Source organism: Camelus bactrianus, chromosome 10, assembly GCF_048773025.1.
Source record: "Camelus bactrianus isolate YW-2024 breed Bactrian camel chromosome 10, ASM4877302v1, whole genome shotgun sequence".
Taxonomy (NCBI): Eukaryota; Metazoa; Chordata; class Mammalia; order Artiodactyla; family Camelidae; genus Camelus; species Camelus bactrianus.
Genome location: NC_133548.1, coordinates 49,937,677 through 49,964,772, shown reverse-complemented (window position 1 = coordinate 49,964,772; position 27,096 = coordinate 49,937,677). Strand labels below are relative to the sequence as shown.

Genomic DNA, 27,096 nt, shown 5'->3' with positions numbered 1-27,096 from the left:
AACTTAAACTGAAGACACTTACCAGACTAGTGAGAAACTAGAAGCTCTGGCCAATGGAAAGGGCAATACCTGTTTAGTGCCAGTGTGTATGTGCTTCTGTGTAGCCAGCCTTCACCTGGACAGCTCCTAATCCTCTTCCATACGCACCAGCTCAGGGGCCATCTCCTAAAGCATGCTTTGCTGGCTACTCCATCGCAACCCCATGTGTTTCTAACCCTTATAATGTTGAGTACGACTGTCTAGTGGCTTGCTATCCATCTCTGATGCCATTTCAGCATCTGCGTAATTCCACCTAGTGCCAGCATCTTGTGCAGTGACTAATACATACTAGTCCTCAACATATGGTTTGACTTTGGTGCAATGTAACTCTTTTGTAATTTAACTCTCTTGTGATTTACCTATATATGAATTAACTTTCATATCAATTTTTCATTTCAAAGAATTAGAAAAGAAAAACACTATGAAAAACAATTGATCATTTAATCTGATTCAGATTTACGTTTGGTGATCTTAGTAACTGTATATTATCATAGGGGAGAGGTATAAAAACTGGCAGTGAATAGAATTTAGTTAAAAAATGATATAAATTTGTTTTAAAATGGTACTATTAACCAGGACATAAATGTTATCCTTAGAAAACTGTCTAAAGAACTATTATAATAAGATGCCTTGAAGAGATAAAATAAGTTCACATCTACCTAAAAATAATTTTCTTACTCTTTCCATCCATTTATTTCTTCAGAAAACCAAAGGATTCCACAAATCACTTACTCCAAACTCTCAGGCTTGATATAATTACCCTCATATCCCTCATTGTTTGCCCACCAAAACAAACAATATAAGAATTAAAGGAAAGACGCTGCTTTCAAGGTAACATCAAGAAAATAGTCTTACTTATTAGAGTAAACGATTAATTTTCATCAGAATGCACAACCTCTATGCTGTCATATGATACATCTTAATAACAGACTGCAAAGGGCCAGTCCACAGGCTACCCAGAGAACTCACTGCTGCTCTGGGGACCTCTTGTTGAGAAACACTGATCTCACATATTCTAATATTGTAACAATCTTTATCCATGATATAGCCCACTCTTAACTAAATATATTATTCCTCTACCTCCCCGTTCCCCCCAAAGCACTACACTGAACGTCTATTCTGATTTGAATACACTGCAAACCAGAAACGCAGTAGGTTCAAGTTGGGGTCACATGTCAGAGTCATCTGGTTTTCTTTTTTATTCCACTGTCCCATTACATTACTGTATTTTAATTTAGTTGGTTGCAGAAAGCTGAGATGACAATAATACGAGAGAAGACTTCCTCATCCAGATAATAACATCAGCACAATAAAAGCACACTTCATTAAACACAACACACACAACAATATGCTTCCAAGTGTCAGCGATGAAATAGCTGCACAATTACTTCTGACTCATTTTCCACATTTCCCCTCTCTCAATGGAATGCCTAATCTTCATAAGGCGTTCATTTCCTGTCTCACCCAGCAACCACCTTCGGCATTTTTATTTCGTTGATCTCTCCTGCCTAAATTTCCACGGGGATTCCTCATTTTAAAACATATTCTTTGCTCTCACTCCTGAACACAATCCCATCAGCACTGCTGCCTGTGCCTTGGATTACAACAGGCACCAAAGTTAATAGCTTCGCGTGGTCCTGAGGGAGTGTATGAAATAATAATGATTGTCCCGGCCAGAGCATCTAGAGTTAAAATTATGGGCTACAGTGTGGAGTGTCAGATTACTTAATAGCATTTGCAAAAACTGCACATCCCTTTTGCTCTCCTAATGCAATTCAAGAAATATTTATTGAGTGTTTACACAATACAAGGTTCTCGGTAAAGCAATGGAATAAGTTTCATGCCAAGTAAGATGCAGTTTCTACACTGAAAATATTTCAGACAGGAATAAGACAAAAAATGCTAATACATCACTCGTATCACTGGGCTGTTGCTAAAATGAAATAAGAACATATATAAACATAGTTCATTTCTGAGATACTATACAGAGGGAACTGTTCATAGGATTACAAAGGACTATGGCAGTACATCAAACTATGGGGAATCAAGAAAGACTTTATGGGGAAAGTTTTAGATAATAAGGGAAGGGCTTTATGTACAACCATGATTATGATCCTAGACATGGCTAGGGAAGGCACTCCAGACAAGCAGAAGAGCAGGGACAAAGCATATCAGGGCGGGAAATAATGTGATGCATTTGGAAAACAACAGTTTGACTGAACCATAGGTCATGAACTGGGATAAGACTGAAAGAAAAAGTAGTTGGCCCGGCTCGAGACTCTAACTATTTGAACATGCTCTACATTCCTTTCAAGAATAAGGACTTTAGCATACACTAAACCGATAGCTTCTAAAATACAGACACTTACTTGACTCATTAGTGGATACTAGGCAGTAAACTCCCTGAGTTGTTGAAGTAAAAGAGACAAGCCTTCAGATCTGTAACAGTGTTTTCCCTGTACATGAGTCCTCTACATTTACATCACTGAGTGAAGATGATGTACTTCTGTGGCATTATTACAAAAGGAAATCTAGTACAATGCTACTGGGTTGCATTTTTAATTTTCCTTAACCTTTCCTTAGGCCCACCTTTCCTTTTAGCACCTAGAATTAGTTAAAAACAAAACAAAACAAAACTACATGGTTGCCTGGAATTCCTATTGCAAAGCTCAATGGATACATAACAGTAGTTACGAAATTTTATTGAGCATCTTCTATGTGCCAAGCACTGTGCTTCAGTTAAACCTCATGGTAACCTACTGGCATAGGTACTATACCAGGTGAACCAAGACTCAGAAGGGACAATATTTCCCCAGTCGTTTAGTGATCAGAGATGAAGCCAACGTAACTTCAAAGCCTTAAGTGACTAGAAATAAAACACAAAAACAAACCCTGCCCAGTTTAAATAAATTGAGGCAAGAAGGAAGGAAAGAGAGTCATTTTATACTATGCCTTTTAGAGGAAAAACAAATGTCAAGTGAACCAACTGATCTATAAAATTTAATTAGCATTTTCAGTAAGACCCTAACATGGTGACTCTGTTTAATACACAGGAATTCACATCACGGCATTTTTCACCAGTGAGTTTTCCTAAATTCAGGAAAAGGAGTATTTCAGTCTCAATATAGCCCTTTTTTGATAAATGCACTTGCATCTCCTAAATGCTTGCTTTTAAAAGTACTACACTTACAATCGGCACACTGTCTTCTGGGCTTGACTTCCTCAGTGGGCCAGATCTACGCGAATGCTTCGTTAACTTGTTACATGACCTTACTTCATCTTTCAACTTCTTTCTTCATTTGTGAAATGAAGGGTTCAATCATATGACCTAAGAATATTTTGTCTGGTTCTAAAACACAAAGTCTACAATTCTGTGTATACATAACCTTTTTTTTCTTCATCTTTATTTCTGTGCCATGGTGTACCCTTAGGTAGTTATAATGGAGTAGGACTACAGATATTTGAACAGAGATTTTTCAACTTAGGTCACATTCCTGTAATCAAGTGGAAAATCTGAAAGAACTAATAATTTCATTCATTTCAGTTATATTAGTCACACTGAAAAATATTTGTTTGATTATACTTTTAGGCTGCACAGCAAGGAGAAACAGAAATTCAAAGCATTTGGTTCAGCCACTGCCTCAAGTTATCACAATCACTTTAATTTAAAGGTTTGAGGTCTAGGTTACTAAGTGCTCTTAAGGCCAGCATCTGAGCAACAACCTATAATAAAATGAAGATGAAAGGTTACCAAAAATGCTCTAATTTATAGGATAAACAGTAGAAGAGTTGAAAATCAAAGCCACAGCACTTAAGCCTAAGCATGATGTGAAAATCTCACATTTCTGGAAGGAGGCCATCAGATTTAATTGGATGCCATGAAAGCAAACATGCTAATTTAGTGAGAACAGCAACCATTTCTGAAATCTGCATTAAAGCAGCTTGATTAACAAACAGAAGCTGAGAATTTCTTATAGGAAGGAATCTATAATTTTTATTATAGGATGTTTCAACAGGTGTTTTTGCCTGAAACAGGTAAGAATAGAAGATGAGAAGTCGGAATTACAGCAGCCAGAAAATCACAGCAGTCTAAAAACATTTATGTTCTCAATATATGCCAATGAAATCCCAGGGGCCAGTCACTATTTCCATAGAGAATTTGCTACTTGTGCAAATAATGTTCAAAGCATTCTAAATGATTTGAGGAGACGCCATTAGAAAAAATTCTCATTCATTTATTCAACAGGTTAGTGTTGCCAGGCCAAGAGGTAGGCTGAAGGAATCCAGAGATAGACAATCAGTCTGCTGACTGCCACTCTGCAAATTCCTCTGTCCCTTCCCTCCTGGCAAAGTACAACTGGTAAAGCTGCAGGGGAAGCTGCATTGACCTCCAGACATGCCACAGTGGCTGTAAGGTGGCTTGAGTCACAGGCCTGGGGTCTGGCCAGCCCCTTTACACGTAGGTATGCATGATCACCATGTGCAGCCAGTCACAAAAAAGGTAGGTCATTAAAACAGACCACTTCTCTCGTGAGCATGAGATCCACATGCAATGACTATGACCTGGGCCCATTATGATCTGATTTTGGATACATCACAACTTCATTATAGTCTAGAATTTGTCTTTAAAAGAAATCAGAATCATTCAGGTAAAAAAAAGGTAACTCCTGGGGTTTTAGTCAAGATCTTCCATAACATAACATAAATATAAGCACACACATAAAAATCAACGAAATGGGAAAAGCAGCACTAACATTTCTCTAAGTTCCAGTAATTCCACTAGAGAAAAATAGCTAACCAGCTTTTAGAGATTTGTAAAAACCTTGTTGTGGACAGGCCAGGAAGTTTCAAAAATGCCTGCCAATTTACACCACTCCCTTTTTCTCCTTATGAGAATAAAACAAAAAATTTCAGACATCTTTTAAGGGTTTGAAAAAGCCATAAAATCTGACCAGCTATGTCCTAGCTCAAGGATTGCTCCACTAATCCATTCTGAACATACTGCCTAACACACAGCTAAGTAGCACAGCAACAATGACTAACACATTTCATTTCAAAAAATCACTTTAAAACCTACTTTTCAGTCCTCAGTGAAAGGAGAAATAAGGGGTGAAAGAACAGTGCAGCTGGACTTCAGCTACATTCCTTCGTGTTTTGTGGTCTGAGGCTCAAAATGAAATGCAACAAAGATTTCTGAGTTTCCCTTTACAGTGTGCAGGTGCACAAGTAATGGTGTAGGCAAGGCATCAGTCCAGACCCTGTTTCAAACCGGCCAAAGGAAAAGACTAGATTTTTTTCCTTCTAGCAAAACGAGCTAAATCGGGCTTTGAACCCCAATATACCACACGCCAATAACCAGATGAAACAGGTAATCAGAGAGGGCAGAGACTGAGGATTCCTAGGTCTGTTACATTAAGTATAATTTGTCCAATGAGTCATTTAATTCCTATTTTCCATCTCACATGAAGACCTGATTCCACCTAATATCCTGGAAAGGTTTGTATCAAAACCAACACACTCAGGAGAAAAGGAAACCATGTCTAATCTGCTCTTTCAGTGATCCAGGGTAATCACTGGGAGGCTGATTCAATCAACACGCATAATCAATAAATGTATTTGTATTTACACATCTATGTCATTCCAGAAAGGATCTGAACTGCTTTACTAAAGTATATAAAACCAGCTAAAATAATTGACAGTTCATAAAATCTGAGGCAGCATCAATTGTGAACTGCATCATCAACTTATTAACTAAGAAAAGATAAATGCTATCAGTCGTATTATGACATGCCATTAATGTAAGATACATCTCATTTTTAGCAATATTAAAATGTCAAAAGTATTTATATTAGAATCAATAAACTATAATATATGTTTCAGTAAAGGGGGGAAGAAAGAGGCAGAATATAAAATTAGTTCACAAAAAAGCAATTCCTGTGGTTCTCCTGGCTTCCTAAGAAAAAATGAGTAACAATCACCTAAATCTAGCTGGCCTTCCCAGATTGCTTAGGAAAATCAACCAATCAATAAACACATCATCACTACTACTCACACTGGGGCAGACTACTTGGAGTTGCCCACATGTTGCTCCTTCACAAATTAAAGTGTGCAGCTGACCTGGGGAAAGAGTACCTATCATTCTGAGGAGCACTCCTCCTTCAAGCTCCCAAAGTGATTTTCCTATATAACTAATACTTTAAGATAGATCATCATGCACAAATTTGATAAAAATCTGGAAAGATACTTAATTTTATTAATGGAACCTATGGAAGGCCAGGAGGGGTGCCCACTCTCCACAAAACTACAAGGTCATCTTTGTCAAAGACATATCTGGTTATGGTATTCTCTCATGCTTAAAATCACCTAGGGGTCTCTTCATCCATTATAAGCACTGTTTTTCATCATTACACAGACAAATGGAATGATGTCAGCAAAAATGGTAGAGAAGTAGATCAAAGGAGTTGTCCCTCCAGAGAAACACTGGAAAAAAAAATCAAGCAAAAACTGTCAGTCAAAGGTTTACAAGTGGCTGAACGATGAATCAAGAAAAAGGAAACTCAAAATCAGGGGGAAAGTTTTGCAACATTTTTACTTATCCTGTCCCTAACCCCCTTTCCAGCTCAGCAGTGGTCTTGAAGACAGCAGCCTGCCAGTGTAGGGCCCTGGCCCCTGGTTCTTAAGGGAGCAGAGCAGATCTTATTCTACAAAAATCTGTGTCTGTCTGTTCTAACTTGTCTGGGGGCTACCTGAAGGACTAATGTAAGGCACTTGTCTTTATTTTGCCTAATCAGAACTCACTCAAAGAGGAAAGGCAAGGACACTGTTCAGGCTGTACAGCAAACCAACCAACCTCACAGCCTCCTTGTGCAAAAGATCAAGCATGAGAAGTACAACAGACTGTCTAAAGCCTGGGAGGAAAAGCTGGGAAGAGTTTCTTTGAGAAATCAGCATATTCAAAATTATCTATACACACTGGGGAATCAGTAGTCATGCACATGCCCAGAACAGCCCTGAGAAGACTCCAGACTTCACCTCTGGCTGACTGCTAGGTTTACTGCATGAAGTGAAAGCTCAGGCCTTATGGTTGACATGAAAGGACACTACACAGTTACTCAGCTGAACTAAGAAATAAAGATCTCCAGTGAAAGCAACTATACAGGTAAATTAAAAAGACAGTATTATGGGCACAAAATGTATAAAGATGTCACTTGTGACAACAACAGAAATGAAGGGGACAGAGGTATGGAGGAACAGAGTTTTTATATTCCTACTGAAGCTAAGTGGGTATCAATTCAAACTTGAATTGTCATAAATTAAGGATATTAATTGTAATCCTCAAAGCCACCAATAAGTATCTTATATACAGTGAAAAGGAAATGAGAAGGGAATCAAAATGGTACACTGCAAAAAAAAATCAATTTAGGGGGGAAAAAGGCAGTAATAGAGGAAATGAGGCACACACACAAAAAAGAGATAAAGGGTCAATTCATCAAGAAGAAATAACAACTAAAAACATACGCACCAAATGACAGAGACCCAAAATAAAAGAGGCGAATACTGACAGATCTGAAATAGTCCTACAATAATAGTTGGAGAATTTAATACCCCACTTTCATTAATGGATGACAGAAGATCAACAAGGATATGGAAGACTTGACAACACTATAAACCAACTAGACCTGACTAACACATATAGAACACTACATCTAACAACAGAATACACATTTTTCTCAAATGCACCAGGAACATTCTCTAGAAGAGATCATATGTTAGGCCACAAAACAAGTCTTAATAAATTAAAAAAATCCTAAACTCACACAAAATATCTCTCCATCACAATGGAATTAACCTGGAATTCAGTAATGGAAGGAAAAACTAGAAAATCCACAAATGTGTGAAAATTAAACTCTCCTAAGCAACCAACAGGTCAGTGAAAAAAAAATCACATGGGAAATTAGAAAAAACTTTGAGATGAATGAAAATAAAAACACAACATGTCAAAATTTATGGGATGTGGAAATTTAAAGGTATAAACACTGATGCTAAAAAAGAAAAATGTCATATCAATAACCTAACTTTACATCTAAAGAAATAGAAAACAAAACCCAAACCTAGCAGAATGAAGGAAATAATAAAGATTAGAGTGGAGATAGAAGAGAATACAAAAACAATAGAGAGAATCAACAAAACCAAAAAGTCAATTCTTTGAAAATATCAAGCAAATCTTCCTACTCTAGCTAAAAGCTTTTAAAAGAAAATAAAAGCAAAGACACAACCAAACAACTAAAATCAGAAATGAAAATGGACATATTATTAAAGACCTTACAGAAATGAAAAGGATTATAAGAAAATACTATGAACAATTGTACACCAACAAATTAGATAACCTATATGAAAGTCTTTTTCTCAGAAACACACAAATGATCTAAACTGACACAAGAGTATACAGAAAATATGAACAGACCTATAGCAAGTAAAGAAATTAAAACATTAATCAAAAATCTCCCAACAAAGAAAAGTGCAGGACCACATGGCTCCACTGGTAAATTCTAACAAACATTTAAAAGAAGAATTAACAGCAATGCTGAAAATTCTTCTAAAAAATAGAAGAGGGGGGAACACTTTCCAATTTCTATAAGGCCACTATTATCCTGATACAAAAGCTACACAAGGCTACTATTATCCTGATGCAAAAGCTACAATAGACCAGTATCTCTTATAAATAAAGATGCAAAAATCTTCAATTAAATGCTAGCAAACTGAATCCAACAGCTTATTAAAAGAACTTTTTTGCAGAAACAGTAAAGATGATCCTCAAACTCATGGAATTGCAAAAGGCTCTGAACAGCCAGAACAATGCTGAAAAAGAAGAGCAAAGTCGGAGGATTCACAATTCCCAATTTCAAATCTTACTGTGGAATTGGTGTGAGGACAGACATATAGACCTGTGGACTATATCTAAGAGTTCAGAAATAATCTATGGCTAATTGATTGCCATTCAAAGAGGAAAGAATAGTCTCTTCAACAAATGGTGCCAATACAACCGAATATCTGAATGTCAAAGAACGGAGTTGGACACCTACCTCATACCATGTATAAAAATTAAGCCCAAATGGGTCAAAGACCTAAATATAAGAGATAAAATGATAAGAAAATTATAAGAAAACAAAGGGATTTCTTCATGATCTTATATTTGGCAATGGATTTTAGATATGAAGCCAAAAGCAAATAAACAGATAGATGAATTAGACCTAATGAAAATTTAAAACTTCTGTGCATCAAAGGAAAAGATTACATAAAAAAGAAGAACAACTGTTTTGATTTCTTCTTATTCACCCACTGATAAGAAATGGATTACTGTCCTATGGTTGTGGGGATAGTTCAACACTCAACATCTGACACTGGACAAATGTGATTAAAAGCAGTTTACTAGTCACATATACTCAAAGCCCAGGAGAGGAGGATACCACATGCCATGCAGGGTCACAGGAGGTTACTTGAGAACAGAGTGAACAATCAGGGACTGTGGAAGGCAGGTCCTGTAGTATGAAGGGAACAGAGTGACGACTGCTTCCTGTGGGAGGATGAGATGGTTTGTTTCCATAATTCCCCAGCTGACCAGGAACTGAAATGCACCACTCAGGAATAAGCAGAGACTTCCTAGACCCCTGGACAAAGAGGAGTATTTGGGAAGGGGGCCTGATCCACAGGAGCAGTGTAGGGAGGGACTATTCAAGGGCCTCCTGGTTTCATCAGATACCAAGGCAGCACATAATATTGGACTTAATTTTAGGCCTTCAACTATAGCAACTCTGAGAATGGGAGAAAATATTTGCAAATGATATATCTGATAAGGGTCTAGTATGCACAATTCAGAAAGAAGTTTTAGAACTCAACAACAAAAAGAAGAGCCCAATTAAAAAATGGGCAATAGGTGAGGGATTAAGAAATACAGACTTCCAGTTAAATTAAATTAAATTAAATTAAATTAAATTAAATTAAATGAGTCATGGGTTTGAAATATACTGTTAGAAATAAAGTCAATAAGTGTGTAATATCTTTGTATGGTGACAGACAGTAACCAGACTGTGGTGATCATTTTGAACTGTATAGAAATACCAAATCACTATGTTGTGTACCAGGACATAGTACTGTAGGTCAATTATACTTCAAAAACAAACAAACTCACAGAAAAAGATATCAGATTTATGGTTATCAGAGGTGGGGGATAGGGGAAAAGGGAATTGGATGAAGGTAGACAAAAGGTACAAACTTCCAGTCATAAGACAAAGAAGTACCAGCGATATAATGCACAACGTGATTAATATAATTAATACTGCTGTATGTTATGATGAAAGTGGTTGAGAGAGCAAATCCTAAGAACTTTCATCACAAGGAACATTTTTTTTCTATTTCTTTAATGTTATATCTATTTGAGATGATGGATGTTCACTAAACTTATGGTAATCACTTCATCATGTATGTAAGTTAAGTCATTATGCTGTACTCGAACTTACACAGTGCTGTATGTTAATTATATCTCAATAAATTTGAAAGGGAAAAAACAGGCTGATAATCTGAGGAGGTATTTCTCTAAAGATATACAAATGGCCAGCAAGGACATGAAGAGATGCTCAACGTCATTAGTCACTGAAGAAATACAAATCAAAATCACAATGATATATATACACCACTTTATACCATGGAATGTAAACTAGTGTAGCTGCTGTGGAAAACAGTTCTGTGGTGCCTCAAAAAGTTAAACATAGAATCACCATATGACCCAGCAATTCTACTTCAAGGTATATGCTCAAAAGAATTGAAAACAGATACTCAAACAAATTCTTATACATAAATGTCTGTAGCCCAAAAGTGGAAATAACCCAAATGCCCATCAACAGATGGCTGCATAAACAAAATGTGGTATACATAGTCAATGGAATACTATTCAGCTATAAAACTGAATGTGCTACTGATTGTGCTACAATGTGAATACACCTTAAAATATCAGACTAAGTGAAAGAAAAGGTTACATGTTGTAAATGACTCCATTTATATCAAATATCCAGAATAGGTAAATCTGTAGAAACAGAAAAAAGATGGGTGATTGCCAGGGACTGAGGTTAAAGCTTACTGGGTAGGAACAGACAGTGATTGCTTGATGGAGACAGGGTTGTCTTTTGGGATGATGAAAATGTTTTGGAACTAGATAGCAGCGGTGATTGTATAACACTGTGAATATACTAAATGCCATTGAATCATACACTTAAAAAAAGTTAATCTTATCTTATGTGAATTTCAGCTCAATCTTTTAAAAGGAGAAAAGAAACCACAGCCATGTTCCCCTTTGTCAAACATACATTTCAGGCTCTCTTTAAAAGTTTTTGAAATTGAAAATAATACTTGAGCTATAAACTAATCAATGCCTTTGAAATGGCACTGATTTAAACTACACACATACTCCCTGCCCTCCACTTATAAACCCTACCTGATAGAGTACTGAATTCTTCCATTGGTGCCTACCCTTCCTGCTTTTCTCTTTCCTAAACACAGTGGAGGATATGTCATTTCTTCATGTCCATGAACACAATACTCACAATCTAGAACAGTGGTTCTCAAACCTGACTGCACATTAGAATCACTTCAGGAGCTTTAAAAAAATATCTCAAGTTTGGGTCCATTAACTGAATCAGATTTCTGGAGGAGAGGTTAGGAATCTAGGGATTAGGAGATCATTTTTAAAAGCTCCCTACGACACTAATGTGCTGCCCAGGGTTGAAATAACTTACCTAGAATCTTCTATGTCCACTTCCCTATAACCAAGTGTGGCATTTTATAAATTCCAATCATCCATGTATCAGGTTTGGAAAGTTGTAGTTTTCTAGAAATTTAGTCACTTCATTTGAATTTCAAATTTATGAACATAAAGTTGTTCATAAACTCTTCTTTTTAATGTCTGTACATCAGTAGTAAAATCATTGTTTCTTTAGTTATACTAGTTATTTTGATGTCTCTTCTCCTTCTAAATTAGTCCTACTAAGGGTTTATTAAGTTTTTTAGTTGCTTCAAACAATAGAACTTTTGCCTGTATTATTTTCCCCACTGTACAACTGTCCATTTAATTTCTGCTCGTACCTTTACTACCTTTATTATTTCCTTCCTTCTTCCTAAGGCTTAATGAACTCTTCTTTCTCTAGCTGTTTAAGGAGACTCATATGTGCATTTAAGGGTATAACTTTCCCTCTGAGCACAGATTTAGCTTCACCTTTCAAGTTTTCATATGCTATAATCTCATTATCATTCAGTTCAAAATAATTTCAAACTTTCTTTATAGTTTCTTCTTTGACCTATAGGTTATACAGAAGTACACTGTTTAATATCCACATATTTGGGGATTTTATTATTGACTTCTAATAAATTTCACTGCGGTCAGTAAATATATTGTGAATTATTTCAGTCTTTTGAAATTTGCTGAGGTCCAACATAATCAATTTTGGTAAATGTTCCATGTGAATTTGAAAAGAATATACATCCTGCAGCCACTGGTGCAATGTTCTTTACCCGTAACTTAGGTCCAGTTTATTAACTGTATTTTCTTCAGGTCTTTCAGATTCTAACTGATATTTTGTTCTGCCTGTCCTAATAGTTAATGAAAGGAAACTTAAAGTCCTCTGTTATGATTATGGACTTCCTTGTAGTTCTGTGAACTTCAGTCTATGTAGGGAGTTATGGTTTTAGGTACATATTACAATAAGAATTGACTATATTACCATAAAATGTCCCACTTTATTCAAATTGCCTTAAATTCACTTTGTCTGATGTTAATATAGTTATACTAGCTCTCATTTGTATAAATAAATGTAAAATAAATTATTTTCCATACTTCTGTGTCCTTACATTTGAGGGGTCTCTTGCAAGCAGGATGAGTTTCAGCTTTTTATTCAGCCTGACTATCTTTATTTTTCAGTAGAGTATTAATACCATTTATATTTAATGTAATTATAGGATAAGTTTGAGTTCATATTTATAAATTTACTATTTGTTTTATCCTACTTGTTAATGTTTTTCTTTTCTTGCCTTCTTTTGGATTAATCAAGTATTTAAAATTTTTTGTTTCTTTCCTCTATTAAATTTTTGCTTACAAAAAACAACTCTTCATGGTTATGAGATTATAACTTGCATCCTTGATTTATCAGTCTAACGTAAATTAGTGTCTTTAGCAGTTTCCAGGCAACACCAGGATCTTAGAGTGCTTTAGCTCCATTTCCATTTCCCAACTTTTCTGCTGGAGTCATGCATTATGATTATACATACATTTTATGTATATGTTCCTTATATTTAGTAAGATAGTAATTTGAACAACTCTGCCATTATCTCTTAAAATGTTCCAATTATCCTATGTGTTCTCTTCTACTTCTCTATGATGCCAATTGTATGTATGTTAGACTTCCTGTTGTATCCCACATATATAAATCTATATATCTATCTCATTTGTACTTGCATTGGCCAGGATATTTTCTACTGGCCTATCTTCGAGGTCATTTTTCAGATATGTACAATCTGCTAATAAATCTTTTATTCTTTTCCTGGCTGTCTCTTTGACAAATCTTTATTATTGTGCTTGTGGACTAGCTGCAACAGATACAATATGAATATTTGAAGAGTATATGATACTTGCCTCACAAAAGCAAATTAAATTTGAATTAGTCAATTCACTAGTAATTTTGACTACATTCTATTTAAAAGAAATGGAGCACTTTACAAAGGATATACAAAAATCACCACAATCTAGGTCACCTTTTATATTTTTAATACACTCCACATTTCATACTGGCTTAATGTTAAAAATTTATTTTAAAAGGATACTTACTCTCTCTCCTTTTCAGTCAGCTTGTCATTAATATTATCTTTGATTGTTGATCTAGATCCCTTATGAATTATAGGATATCTGAGGGGCACTTGTAGGAAAAAGGAAATCATGGATACCAAATGTGCAGTGTAACCAAGAGCAACAGCAATGCTTCCATCATCTTTTGCTGTAAATTCAAAAACAGAGAAACAGAAAACAACTATTTACCTTATAAATGTAGCCATGAGATCATAATAAATCAATTTCAAGGGAAATTTTATAATAATTAACAGAATATTATCTACTTATCTAAATTATGTGAATTTTAAACAAATCTAAATTATTAATAAGACTTGAAATTTGATCTACTATATTTAGGACTATTTTCCAATAATTAATGTGATGAGATTAACATTTGATATATAATCTTACGAGTTCTTAATGCATTCAAGTATCCATTATTTTCTTTCCCAGCATTTTTAAGGGCAGAAATAATACTTGAGTCTATTACACAATGTGAAAATTAGTTTCAGAGGTTTAAATATTACATCTGATATAAACATTATACATTTTATTCATTAACAACATGTTTGCACTGTTGTACTATTATATGTTATTAATCCAAAGGTGAAGTGAAATAGCGTAGTGCATCTTTATGGGGTATGTTCTTAATGTTCACAAAGAGAACACTGTTTAAGTTTGTCTGTGAAGTTTGAGATAGGATAAGGAGAAAAAAATGTTTTAAAGAATAAAGGGTCAAAAACAACACTATTCATACACATTCTATTTTCAGAATTTTGGTGGAAGCAACTGTTGGGAAAAAATACATTTATCCTACAGTCAAATATAAGTATGCATCTTTTATGAAGTCACAGATAATTACATTTGTAACTCAATGTCTAGATTTCTGCTATTGCCTATCAAGTGATAAACAATCATTCAGGTACTCAGAACTAAGAGTAATATAATAAAAAGTTTTAAGCTTGCCCAAGGGGGAAGAAAAAAGTAACTGCTTGGTATACAATATCTCCAAATTACCTTTTAAAGTTCTCTCTCTCTTTCTGTCACACACACACACACACACACACACATGCACACACACAGATTTAACACATAACGTGGAATACCTCTGGCTAAAGTAAGGCTGAAATCATTGAGATGATCTTGGCTTGAGTGTTTCCTGATTTCTAAAGGTATCTTTAATGTCAATTATCAGCATTATTTTCCATATCCTTCTTTTATATTTATACTGAGTTATCTAAGCACTACCTTCTTATTGTAGGAAGGCCACTATAGCCATCTACTCCTCAGTGCATTCTCCCCCTTGACTACCAAAGAAGATTATTGGTTTCTCTTTGATCATACTGTAGGTAACTTTTATTGTATACTTTTTTTTCTGCCAGGAATTGACCATGGTGCTTTATTTATGCCAGTCACTCATCAACAATTAATAAACCGGGCACCTTTTATACAGACAAAGAAAGAACGTTCAAAGAAGTTAAGGAAACTGTCCAAACTAATACAGCTAGTATATGGGCTGACCTGACACAGAGGCCTCTGTCTTTAAGCACTCTACCACACTGTCTCAGAACTTTACTGTGGAATATATAATAATTTTTTTAACTTGGGAGCCTAGAATATACCAAGCATATGACCCAAATGTACTATCTCAGTATCTTCACACTTTTCTAGTAAGAGCAAAGAACACATAAGTCTTTGAGTCTGTGATGACATGTTGTCTCAAATCAAATTGATGAAAAAATCAAACAGCACTCATTTCAACTGACTACTGGGCATGTGTTAACTGACTAGGATCCTAACTAGTTCTGGGGACCATGAGCTCCTGGCTTAGGCCCACCCAAGTACCTTGAGTACTACAACACGTTACTTCTGTTGAAATACGTATGTCACATCACCTTACAGGCCAAAACTACATTATACTGCAAATTTGTTACAATATAAATCATCATATAATATTAAAGCTAAGAGAAACCTTAGAAATCACTGAATCTGATGCTATCAATTCAGAAATGAGAAAAATAAAATTCAGGTGGTATAAGAGACTTTTGTCAAAGCAATGTAAGTAAAACTATGAGTGATGGAGTAAAAGAGAGAATTGTTATCTACACCTCAGTCCCCAAAACATGTATCCCTGGAATCACAGCTGGGACTGTGAGTTACATCAGTGGTCACCGAGTCCTGCTTCCTGCTTTTGGTAAAGAATAGGGTTTATCAAATTTAAAAAATATTTGATATAAAATATTATAAAATATTCCTATCGGTAAAAGGATTTGGTCTTTAAGAATCTTCTTTTGAAGGGAGAGGAAAAGAGGAAGAAGAAGAGGACTGAGAGTAATGACGGCTAATAATAGATTAATTTCAGACTTTCCTATAACTGCTTTACACTAAGCTTTTCCTTTCTTATGTGACCTGACAGAAAACGATTTGAAAACTTTCAGAAATCAGAAGTGCTCTTAGCCTTCCAAACAGGTCAGATGCAATCTATGAATATTTAAAAAAAAAATCTATCTAATGCTAAACACTCTGGCACCTACATTTTCTCATATTATGAAAAAGGTATTACTAAAGAATTATATTTGCAAATTTTGAAGTCTGTATCCACATATCTATTAAAAAAACAGAAACTGGTCTTCTAACATCACTTCCCTTCAATAAAACAATTTTGCTGAAATCTGAAGATAAAAAGGCATCTTTAAGAGAATCCTATATATGTAAATCAAAAACCAAATATAAATAGCAGAAACTGAAAACTGGGTAATACTGGAAATCATCTTTGATTCCGGCTATTCACACTCACCCATTGTTTCCATCACAAGACTCCCTGCCCTGCCAATTAAAAACCTTAGTTTGTTTCCCATTCCCAGCCACGGTGCTCAGTCACAGCCTCACAGTTAAACACCATGGTGTCGGGTTTCCAATATTGAAGCTTTATATTAAAAAGCATTTTAAAAGGGCCACGGGTGAGGGATTACAGGGCCCAGGGGTATTCCAATACCCTCAAAAGGAAAACCACCTCCTGGTAGGGAAGTCACTTTCATCACCCCAAGACCACTGAACCTCCAGTGGGAAAATGTGAGCTCATGTGGTTAATTACGGCTATTGCTGGCCACGAAACCTCAGATGTCACATTCTGTTGCCAATCACTTTAGTTAAAAAAACCAAAAGGTTTAAAGTTTCCAGCATTCCAAGATCTAAAAGACTTTTTACCTGCCAAAGCCAAAACCTGGCTCTCTGGGGTGTGCTTTTCCAGTAAGCATTAATGATGTCCCTAACACCTAATGCACAGCAGAGGCTTGTGTTCCTTATGCTGCTCTGCGGTGAGAAGGGTCACAGATGATAGGTTTGTTGGTGAAAAGAAGTTAAAGGGGGAGTGGGAGGATTCAGGGAGGAACAGGAATAAACTGTAAGACTCAGGTATGTGAAAAAGACCTCATTAAAACAATGCTTTACAGGGCTTAAGAACAAAACAAAAATCTGCAGTTTCCTCATAATAAATATTTCTGATTAGTTTTTTTAAAGTAGGTAGGTACTTGGGCTGCAGTAGTTTTTAAGATAATTAAATCTTTTAATTATAAACTCCACAAACCCACAATGGCCATGACAACATTATAAATTACTTCAAATGTCCTTCTGACTTATGTGCTGGACAAACTATTAATATTCAAACGCATCCAAGTACAATAAGTGATCTAAAAGCTCTTACCATCCTGCCTTCCCAATCACTGAGGCAGCTGATTTGTTAAGGAACCAAGCACCCACTGATCCAGACAGGACAAAATATTTAAGACTATAATCATTCATTGCCACAGCATCTATGGAATCACTCCATGTTCTCAATGAGACACTGTTTGACATATGGACTCTCCTTTCCAAGAAATCATGCCTGCATAAAGGGATACAGACACAGAAGGAAATCTGGGTCTCATTACCACAAAAGGCTCTCGTGTTATGGATTACTTAAAAACACACACAATTTTTTTTTTTTAATGAGAAATGCCTCAGTCAATGGAACTCAAATGAATACCCTTCACTGGATGATTTTTCTCCCGTTGTGTCCAGGTCCCATAGGCATACTCCAACAGAAACTTACCCAGTTAGAAGAGCACAATAAATGTTGGGCCACTATGGAGGGGTTTCCCAAACAGAATCAAGCCATGCAATGTAAAGTCTAACCCAGCAAAGTCTCATGAATACCACAGAATAACCAGTTTAGAGTTTCTTCACTAGAGTCTCTGAGAATGCAGCTGCTACAGAACACTAAAAAGTTGTCAGAAGTCTGGAAGAGGCTATTATTCAAAACAAGGAAGATAATTGCATCATGACAGGAATAACATGGACCTTAAAATCAGGTCGACCAGGGATGACTTTAGCTCTACCACTGGCTAGTATGAGTCTTTGGAAAAATTAACTAAGCTCTCTGAGCCTCAATTTTCTTGTCTTTAAAAACAAAAATGAGTGTCATTATTTCCCTCAGAGAAGGAATTAATTGTCACAGTTGTGAGAATTAAATGAACATGGCAGCATCATGCATGATGTCTCATGTTACCACATTTCTCCTCATCCAACTTAAAATGTCCCATCCTTTTTTGAACAGGGGAATACTATTTAATCTTTTAAGACACCTCAGGTATCGTCTTCTCTATATTTTCCTGATCTCCTCCCAACAGACCTGATTATTCCCACTTCTTTTGAGTCCCATGTACCTGCTATAAACTTCTAAGAGTCTGACACAGAGTATGAATTCAATAGATATTTCTTGACAGGCTTAGTTACAAATTGACCTCTACTGGACTGAAATTATCCTGCCATAGAGTCAATGCTTTAACCACCTTTGTATACTCTCAGCACCTGGCGCAGTAAAAGACACACACAGGGCACTCAGTACATATAGTATACGAAAGTGCCCTGCAGAATGCTAACATGAGATTTTAAAGCCCAATACTACCATATGTACTTCTTAAAATTTCTGATTCCTAGGAATCATGGGAAGTAAAAAAGGCCTTAGAATAAAATTCAACATGTACTTCATTTTTCTCTCCCATTTTTTCATTTTTAAACAACTGTACTAAAAAGCTAACCTAATTTTTTTAAGGCAGAAGGCATGTATTCAGTTTGCTGGGCATACTAAGCACAGATAGCTAATAAAAGCTAGGAAAAACTAGGAAACAAAGCACTTGCAGAAAACAAAGAATCAAGAAACATCCCAGCGTGAATTAAGAAGGTGATACTCTCAATACGGATATCACTGCTTCCCTTGTTGCCTCCTCTCAATACATTTGGTATTTAGCAGCCAGAGTGACTTTTGAAAATATCAATCAACTCATATTATCCCCCTTCTTGAAGCCCTTCAGGGGTTTCCCACTCCACTGAAATTACAACAGAAACTCCTGACAGTGGCCCCAAGGCCTGGCTGATGCTCCTACCTCTTCGATGGAACTCTTCCTTTTTCTCATTGTGCCCCAGCCACGCAGGTCTGGTCTGTCTTTCCTGTCCTTCCTTCTTTCCCTCTTTCTTTTTGTCCTCTCTTTCTCTCTCTCGCAACTAATTCCAGTTACATTTATTGAGTGCCTTCTATATGAAACGCCCTTTCAAATGCTGTCTCACTCAATCATCACAATGAATTGGAGACGTAGATATCACTTCATCTTACAGGTGAAGAAACGAAGCTCTGAGAGATTACATGATTTGCCCAAAATACAGGTATCTTCTCCCACATCCTCCACCATGAGTTTTTTCAGATCTATCAAGTCTATTCCTCTTTATCCTCCATCATGACCACCTCCTCTTCTAGGAATGCTCCTCCCCAAGTTGTAGCTTAGTTGGTTCCTTTCAGCATTCAGATTTTCTGTTAAACGTTTCTCCTCGGAGAGGTCCTCCCTGACTGCTTTATCGATAGTAGATTCTCAAAGATAGGGTACTCCTGTATTAAATACCTGTTAAATACTTATTTTCTTGTTTATTGGTTGTCTCCCTCAATAGGTTGTGCTCCACGAAAGAAAGAATATATTGGCTTTTTCCATCATTATATCCTCAAAACCCAGCACAGTGTCTAGCATTCAGGTGCTCAATAAGTATCTTTTCAATGAGTGAATATTCTGTATCTCTGTAACCTGGCATAGGGCTCAAGGTACTCAACAGGTTTGTTAAACAAATGAATGAATGAATGAATTAATGGGAAAAAAGATGTGTCGTGGGCTTCAAGACACCATAACTTTGCCTAAAATTAACAGCAAAGCAAATCTGTGTGACTTATTAAAGGGAACACTGTACAATGGAAACCAGACAAATCCCCAGCAAGATCATTACCTAGCTTTGTGGTCTCGAGCAAGTCACAAGATAGCTCATTTACACATTGTAAAATGAGACTATACCACCTTCTTTATAGGTTTCCATTGTTTGTTTTTGTGAGGATTAAAGGTAAGGCAAAATGTCATGCTCTTAAATAAAACCTTAACAGTCATGTGAAACAGGTAGTACATGAACTAATGTACTCATACTATCAATTAGGAAATTAACTCAAAGCTTAGATGGTTTGCTCCAAAATATATGGTTTCTAGAAGGGGTACCTTGAATATAGGTTTTCCCCTTCCTGTTTTATCACTCTTCTCATATCACGTCCCAACCTACTTGTTGTAAGGTTTGTTGCAGGACAAAACAGGTAATATATTAAAATAGTCTTAAATGTTATAAGATCACAAATAACAACATTTTCTTTAGAGGGAAATGGAAGATAGTCCTAATCAGAATTAGTAATGCTCTCTTCTTGAATAACTTCTTCCCAAATAGATTAATGTCTCTGAGAATAATCTATATAGTTATTTAATAGCCCTCAAAGCATTGTTTAGGTTAGGAGAAAACAATGGACTTTGCTAACAATAAAAGTAATCTTTCTACCAGTATGCCAAATAAAAGAAGCTCTTCTCTTTGACATACTGATAAAGAGATCAGGAAAAATATTTTTAAATACAACAACTACTATGAATCATCTCTCTAATACTTTAATGTAATTTTTTTTGTAATATAAATTAAAAGAGGACAGAAATGACAGACAAGTTTAACCTATAGTAGTGGAAATCTCACAAAATTAATTTTCAAATAAATTTTATGTCAACAAAAATATGGTTTTCTGAATAAAACAGATTAATGTTTGTTGTTTTGCTCCCAACTACACACAAATTTTCCATGAAAATCAAACCAAAAGGAGAGGGACATTATTAGCATTCTTCAGAACCCTACTAACTGATTTTCTTAAAGCCCATTCAAAAACTATTTTCTTTTAACTCTCGAACAGAAGGTTCAATAACTTTTTTCCCCATGATTAGACTAAATATCCTATTACATCTTCCATCAGGGAATCTAACTCTATCTACTTACAACTGGGAAGGGACAGAAGGTCCAGAAATCCTTCTGGATGAAGTGCCAGACAACCAATATTTCAAGATATGTCTCTTTTTCTCTGCAACATACCCATACATTACACCAAATCTTTAGAAGTAAAAAAGAAATAAAATACCTTGGAAGTCCTCAGAATTGGGCAACTTGACACCACATACAAAGTAATCCTTATGCTCATTCTGTGAATATAACCAAAGAATGAAATTAGTCTGTTTATATATAAAGCAAAGAAACTCTAAGTCTCAAAAATTTAGCACATCAGTGTTAACTCAAAGACAACACTGTCATAGACTCAAAATATTATCCTAATTGTTGAAGCTGAATTATGAGTACATGATGATTTATCATACTGTTATCTGTACACTGATATATACTTGAAATTTTCTATAATATAAACATTTAAAACATCTTATCTAAGCCATAAGCCATGTAAAATTTTTATCGTAAAACTATCCTTTGACCAATTCTTAGCTTATAAATGAAAACTTTTAAATGAATTAACAATATTCCATGAGCAACTTAAAATCTTATTAGCTTTTCTCTCAGAAAATTAATCTTTTAAATCTCTTTTCATTAAAAAGAAAACAAAACCATCAAATTTAGCAGATCTAGCTCTCTAAAAAAGAATCTTAAACAGTTACATTTGCATTTACTCTAAGAAACTAGATTAAAAAACTCAAAATCCTGACAGTTACCTCAGGAATATCTTAAGTAATACTAATAAATATAAATTAATTAGCAGTTGTATTTTTAAAGCAGTGCTCATGTATCTGCATGTATGACAGATATGGTGGAAGCTGAGAATCTGGTTAAGTAAAAAGGTCCTATATAAACCAGAAATAATTTGGCATTCCTTCAGCTGAAGATGAGTGCCACCCTACCACCAAACTGATATAAAAAAAAAAGCAAACAGTGGAAACTAATGCCAACTAAGCCTAAATCTACTTTTTAAACAGATATTAGCTTCTTAATGAATCATGACAGAGCATATGATTAAGACAAGAGAAATGAATTTTTTCATTGAGAGGAAATTTCAAACAGAATTCATCTTAAAAACAATTATTTTTAAAGAAAATTTGAAACTTACCAAATCAATAGGGTAAATGTAGGAAAGCTCAGATAGTAATTGCCTGCAACGAATTGTCAACTGAGCATTAGTCTTCAGAAAGAGTTCTCTAATGAAAAAAGAAAAAAAGGACATGTTAAAAAAAAAAAAAGTTTGCATGCTAACAATTACTACTATGTAACGGGTGCAGAGGAAGATGAAATGGTCTGTAGTAGGCCACAGAAGCTGAGAAGTAAGAGCAAGAATAATAGCTAATATGAGTCCTGACCTATCTCTAAATACTACCAATCAGGTTAACCATGCACTGAGGCCTACTGTGTGTATCCAGCACGACGCTGACAGACGTAAAGGGACAATTACTCACAGACTGAGCACCTACTACCCTGCGCCAGGAGCTTTACAAAGGGCTTTATTCAATTATTCTAACAACTTAATTCGGATGGTATTATACCCATTTTATAAACAAGAAAATAAGATTTAGAGAGGCTCAGTAAGCCAACCAAGGCCTCGTTCAACCTGAGGTAAATTTGTTTTCAGGAAATATCCATATGGTATTTCCTCAAAAAAGTATTTTATTTTCACTTACAACCACAGATATTATAACTACTCAAAAAATGACCTGCTACCATATTAGAAAAATAATAGAATAAAAAGAACAGAGCAAAAAGCTGTGGATGAGATGGTGCAGCTCTTCTCCTGAACTACTTAAAAACATGACCAACAGCTAAAACACCCGTAGAGCATACTATCTACTCAACTGTGTCAGCAATTTAAGAAAAAGAGGAAATAGAGGAGAAACAGCAGGTCAAAGTGGAACGTAAAAGTGGTAGTACGATGAAAGAGCACTGAAGACTGAAAGGGATCTAGTCCTGCTTTCCTCATGTAACTTCCTGGAGCTCTGTTTTCTTATCTGCAGACTGAGACGATAAGATTACATATCTCCACAGTACTTTCCAGGTCTAACATTCTTGGACTCTCAATTGCTAAGAAAAATGCAGAATGAGATGACTTTCTAGGAAGAGTGAATGAAGATGCGGAAAAGAACAGAGGTGGCAACAAGTTAAGCATGTGCTGGAAAAAACAAAGAGAAAAAACTATTAGCATTTGTTAAATGAATGTCGTGCAGTGAATGAAATTAGCTGTAGTTGTATGGGGCTAATTTATTGATGGTTTTGAAAGTGAAGCAAAACAATCATCATTGATTCTTAAGAAGAGAAAAAAATAATGGTAAAAATAGTATTTTAAGAGGAGAGGTCTGACAGCAACATGGAGGATGAACTGGAAAGCTGGAGAGAGAGAATCTGGGAGCTGCTGAGGTCAGCCAAATGAGCTCACGGGAGTGAGTCTGAAGAACTACTGAAGAAAAACTGTAAGCTACACTAGAAGACAGGAAGAAGGGAAGGTGCAAGTATTAAGTCACGATGCTGTGGCCTTGAAAACTAGAACAGTGTCCATGTTTCTGATTATGACCACACACTAGGACCTCTCCTAACCGCCTCTAGCACAGTGCATGACACACAGTAGGTGTTGAATAAATGAATGTGACACTCAGGTGTGTGGAATATAAATTAATATCAGCAGCTTTAAAAAAATACTCCTTTTGCAAATCCTATCCTCCAAGTCAACTCTACATTCAAAACAACTATTATCAGCATTCCACTTACCTCTTCGCAGTACACTCCTTCCTCAACTCATTTAGGGATTTCTTCTGGAGTTGAAGCTTGAGGTGCTCAGTTGAAAATGCACTTCCTAGAGAGAGACGAAGGGAGACAATTCCAGATGTGACACTGCAGACAGGACTGCCCCATCACAACCAAACAGGCAGAGCCCAGTCCCCTGACTGTGAGATGGAAATAAAAAGAGTTAAAACGCAAAGTGGGTTGGGTATAGAGGTCTTCTGGGGGCATTAACTAAAATAAACTTCCCTATCGGTTCCATTTTTATACAGCATCTAGCCAGAATCAAAGAGCAAGAGTCTAAGATTCTCTGTCTATAGATTTCCGACCAAGAAACCCTGATGAGACTTCAAACTTCAGACAACTTCATTTTTTTAAAAAACTGGCTATGGGCTCTGGGTGTTAACCATGATTCACTAAAGTTCATCAATTTTAACATGTGTACCACTCCAGTAGGGGAGTGTTGATAATGAGGGAGGAACAGATTGGGGTTGGGAGTACATGGGAAATCTGTACCTCCTACTCAATTTTGCCATGAACCCCAAACTGCTCGAAAACATATATATATTTTAAAAAGTGGTTAATTTGTTTTCAACCACATACGCTATATAACAACATTACTGAAAATATGAAAAGTAGAGTGGGAAAAATTACCTGCATATCGACTACTATAACATAGTTAATTTATAAGTCATTTTTTATGAAGCTTCATCTTCTTCATAAATATAAGTTAGTTTTAGTTACAATCACATTGCACAGGAAATGTATACTCTGACTTTTCCATATTATGTCACAAGCATTATTACATGTTGACAGATGGTCTAAGTTATAATGGTTATGTAAAATTTAACTCCATGATGTTAAATTATACGAATATTCCACATTTTAACTGATACATCAATACCTCAGTTCCAATACAAGACATTTAATTTCCTTTAAGTGTTTGCTTTAGCACTGCAATGATTAATATTTGTGTTGATATGCCTGACTTTTTATATTTATATCAGCTTTTGGAACCTCCACTTTCAGTTATGTGATCATAAAATTCTTTTACATCTTTCTACTCTAAGAAAATGAACCTGCCTCAGGTTCTTGGTAATCCAAGCCTGAAAACTCCAAAGGTCCTAAAAGCACAGAGAAACAGTCTTAGATCCTGATACACTAAGTTCTAGATCTCACAAAGCAGTTTAGTTTCATAGTCTGTGATCCAACAGGAAAAGGTGCCCTAAACTCTTCTGCACGTCTTCTCTAGGGAGGAATAAGGAGGAGGTTAACTGATCAAAACACAGTTGGACCCTAGCACTAAATTCACAAGCCTAAGTAATTTTATCAATATATTCTAAGCACTCTACTCTCAACTGTATTTAAATGACCAGTAAGTGCTAACTCTGTCTCCCATATAGAAATTAATCAAGGAACACAATCTATCTTCTTTAGCCCCAATATAATTCCTCCCCAAATTTTACCCTCAATGATTTCAGAAGACATTTAGGTTGACAACCTCCCTCCCCAACCCCATGTACTTTTACCAGAAAACACATGAATTCTTCCACCACTACGGAAGTTCACAACGTCATTCTTCATCCCAGATGAGAGACTGCCTCAATTCTAGCACTACTAGTGAAATCACAAATAGGACCAACACGGATCTGGGTTTCAAAATGTAAATGTTATGCATCTTCCTTAGTTTTGAAGATCTTTAGAATATATTACATGACCAAAAGGAAACAAAAAGGAAAATCCTTGTAAAGTGAAGAAAGTAAAATAAAATTTAAAAATACATTTTCTTAAAAAAAATACACTTTCTTCACTACTGGCTTATTCTTACCTCCCTTTAAAAATGTTAATGGTTGCCCCACAGTTTACAACATGTAACTTTAATTAATAACAATCTACCTTCAAATAATATTATACCACTTCACGTACAGTATAAAATTCTGAGAACAGTACACTCCCAATTCTTCCCTTCCCCACTCTTTAAATACTTCACAAATTTTGCTTCATGTATAAATCCCAAAACACTTATTTTTGCATTAGAAAATCAATTGTCTTCCAGAGCATTAAAAATAAGAAAAAATTTCTTTGTAACAACTTCCTTTCAATCATTTCTGGAGCTCTTAATTTTTTTGGATGTAGAGCCAAGTTTCTGTCTGGTATTTCTTCTCCTGAAGAATTTCCTTTAACATTTCATGATATATAGGACTACTGATAATAAATGATCTTAGTCTCATGTCAAAGAGTTCTCTTTGCACTTCAGTTTGGGTAATTTCTACTGATTTATCTTCAAGTTCAATGATTCTTTCCTTAGTTGTGTTGAATCTACCAATGAGTTTGTCAAAGGCACTCTTCACCTCTATTACTGTGTTTGTGGTTTACAGCATATCCATTAGACTGTTTCTTACAGTCTCCATCTCTCAGCCGAAATTTATCATCTGTTTGTATATGTTATCCACCTTTTTACAAAAGTCTGAAGCATATTAATGCTAGTTATTTTAAATTCCCTCTCTGATAGACCCTATATCTGAGTCATCTCTAAGTCTTTTTCTGTTAATTTCTTCTTTTGTCAACCTTTTGTTGGTGGTGGTGGTGGTGGTAGTGACGGTTTTTTGTTTTGTTTTGATTTGCTTTTCTTGTCTCAAAATTTTTGATTGAATACTTACTGAACATCATTTGCAGGGCAGTGGAGAAAGAAAAGGACACGCTTCTTCTACTGTTAATTTGGGTGGCTGAGTCAATATAATCAGGAACTGACTGGATTTGGGTTTTGCTGCGGCCGTGATTACTTTCAATGCAACACATTCTTCAAATTTCCTAACTTTCCCCAGAATGCCTGCCTGGCGTTAAGCAGGCAGGCCTTGCTGACAATTAGGCTTTCCTTCAGGGTATATGCTGGGAGGAGGCAGCACTTTTACTTTAAGCCACTACAAGCGTCAAATAAAGAGAACTTTACTCTGGGATTATGTTACTTTAGGGTATTTCACTCCTTTCATGTTTCCCTCTGAGTGGGTTGCAAAACTCCACAGTTGGGCTCTGCTCCATCTTTCTATGCC

The 27,096-nt window shown here is 35.7% G+C and overlaps 1 protein-coding gene across 1 annotated transcript in view; it reads right to left on the bottom strand.

Annotated features, from left to right (window-relative positions):
• Positions 1 to 27,096, bottom strand: part of UVRAG (UV radiation resistance associated) — a 254,299-nt gene that overhangs the window by 91,896 nt on the left and 135,307 nt on the right. Inside the window, exons 9-12 of the mRNA XM_074372672.1 lie at positions 24,035 to 24,119; positions 22,392 to 22,479; positions 21,423 to 21,483; positions 13,910 to 14,075 (exon numbers count right to left, since the gene is read on the bottom strand). Of these exons, the coding sequence (XP_074228773.1) occupies positions 13,910 to 14,075; positions 21,423 to 21,483; positions 22,392 to 22,479; positions 24,035 to 24,119 (400 nt within the window). The remainder of the gene's footprint in view (positions 1 to 13,909; positions 14,076 to 21,422; positions 21,484 to 22,391; positions 22,480 to 24,034; positions 24,120 to 27,096) is intronic.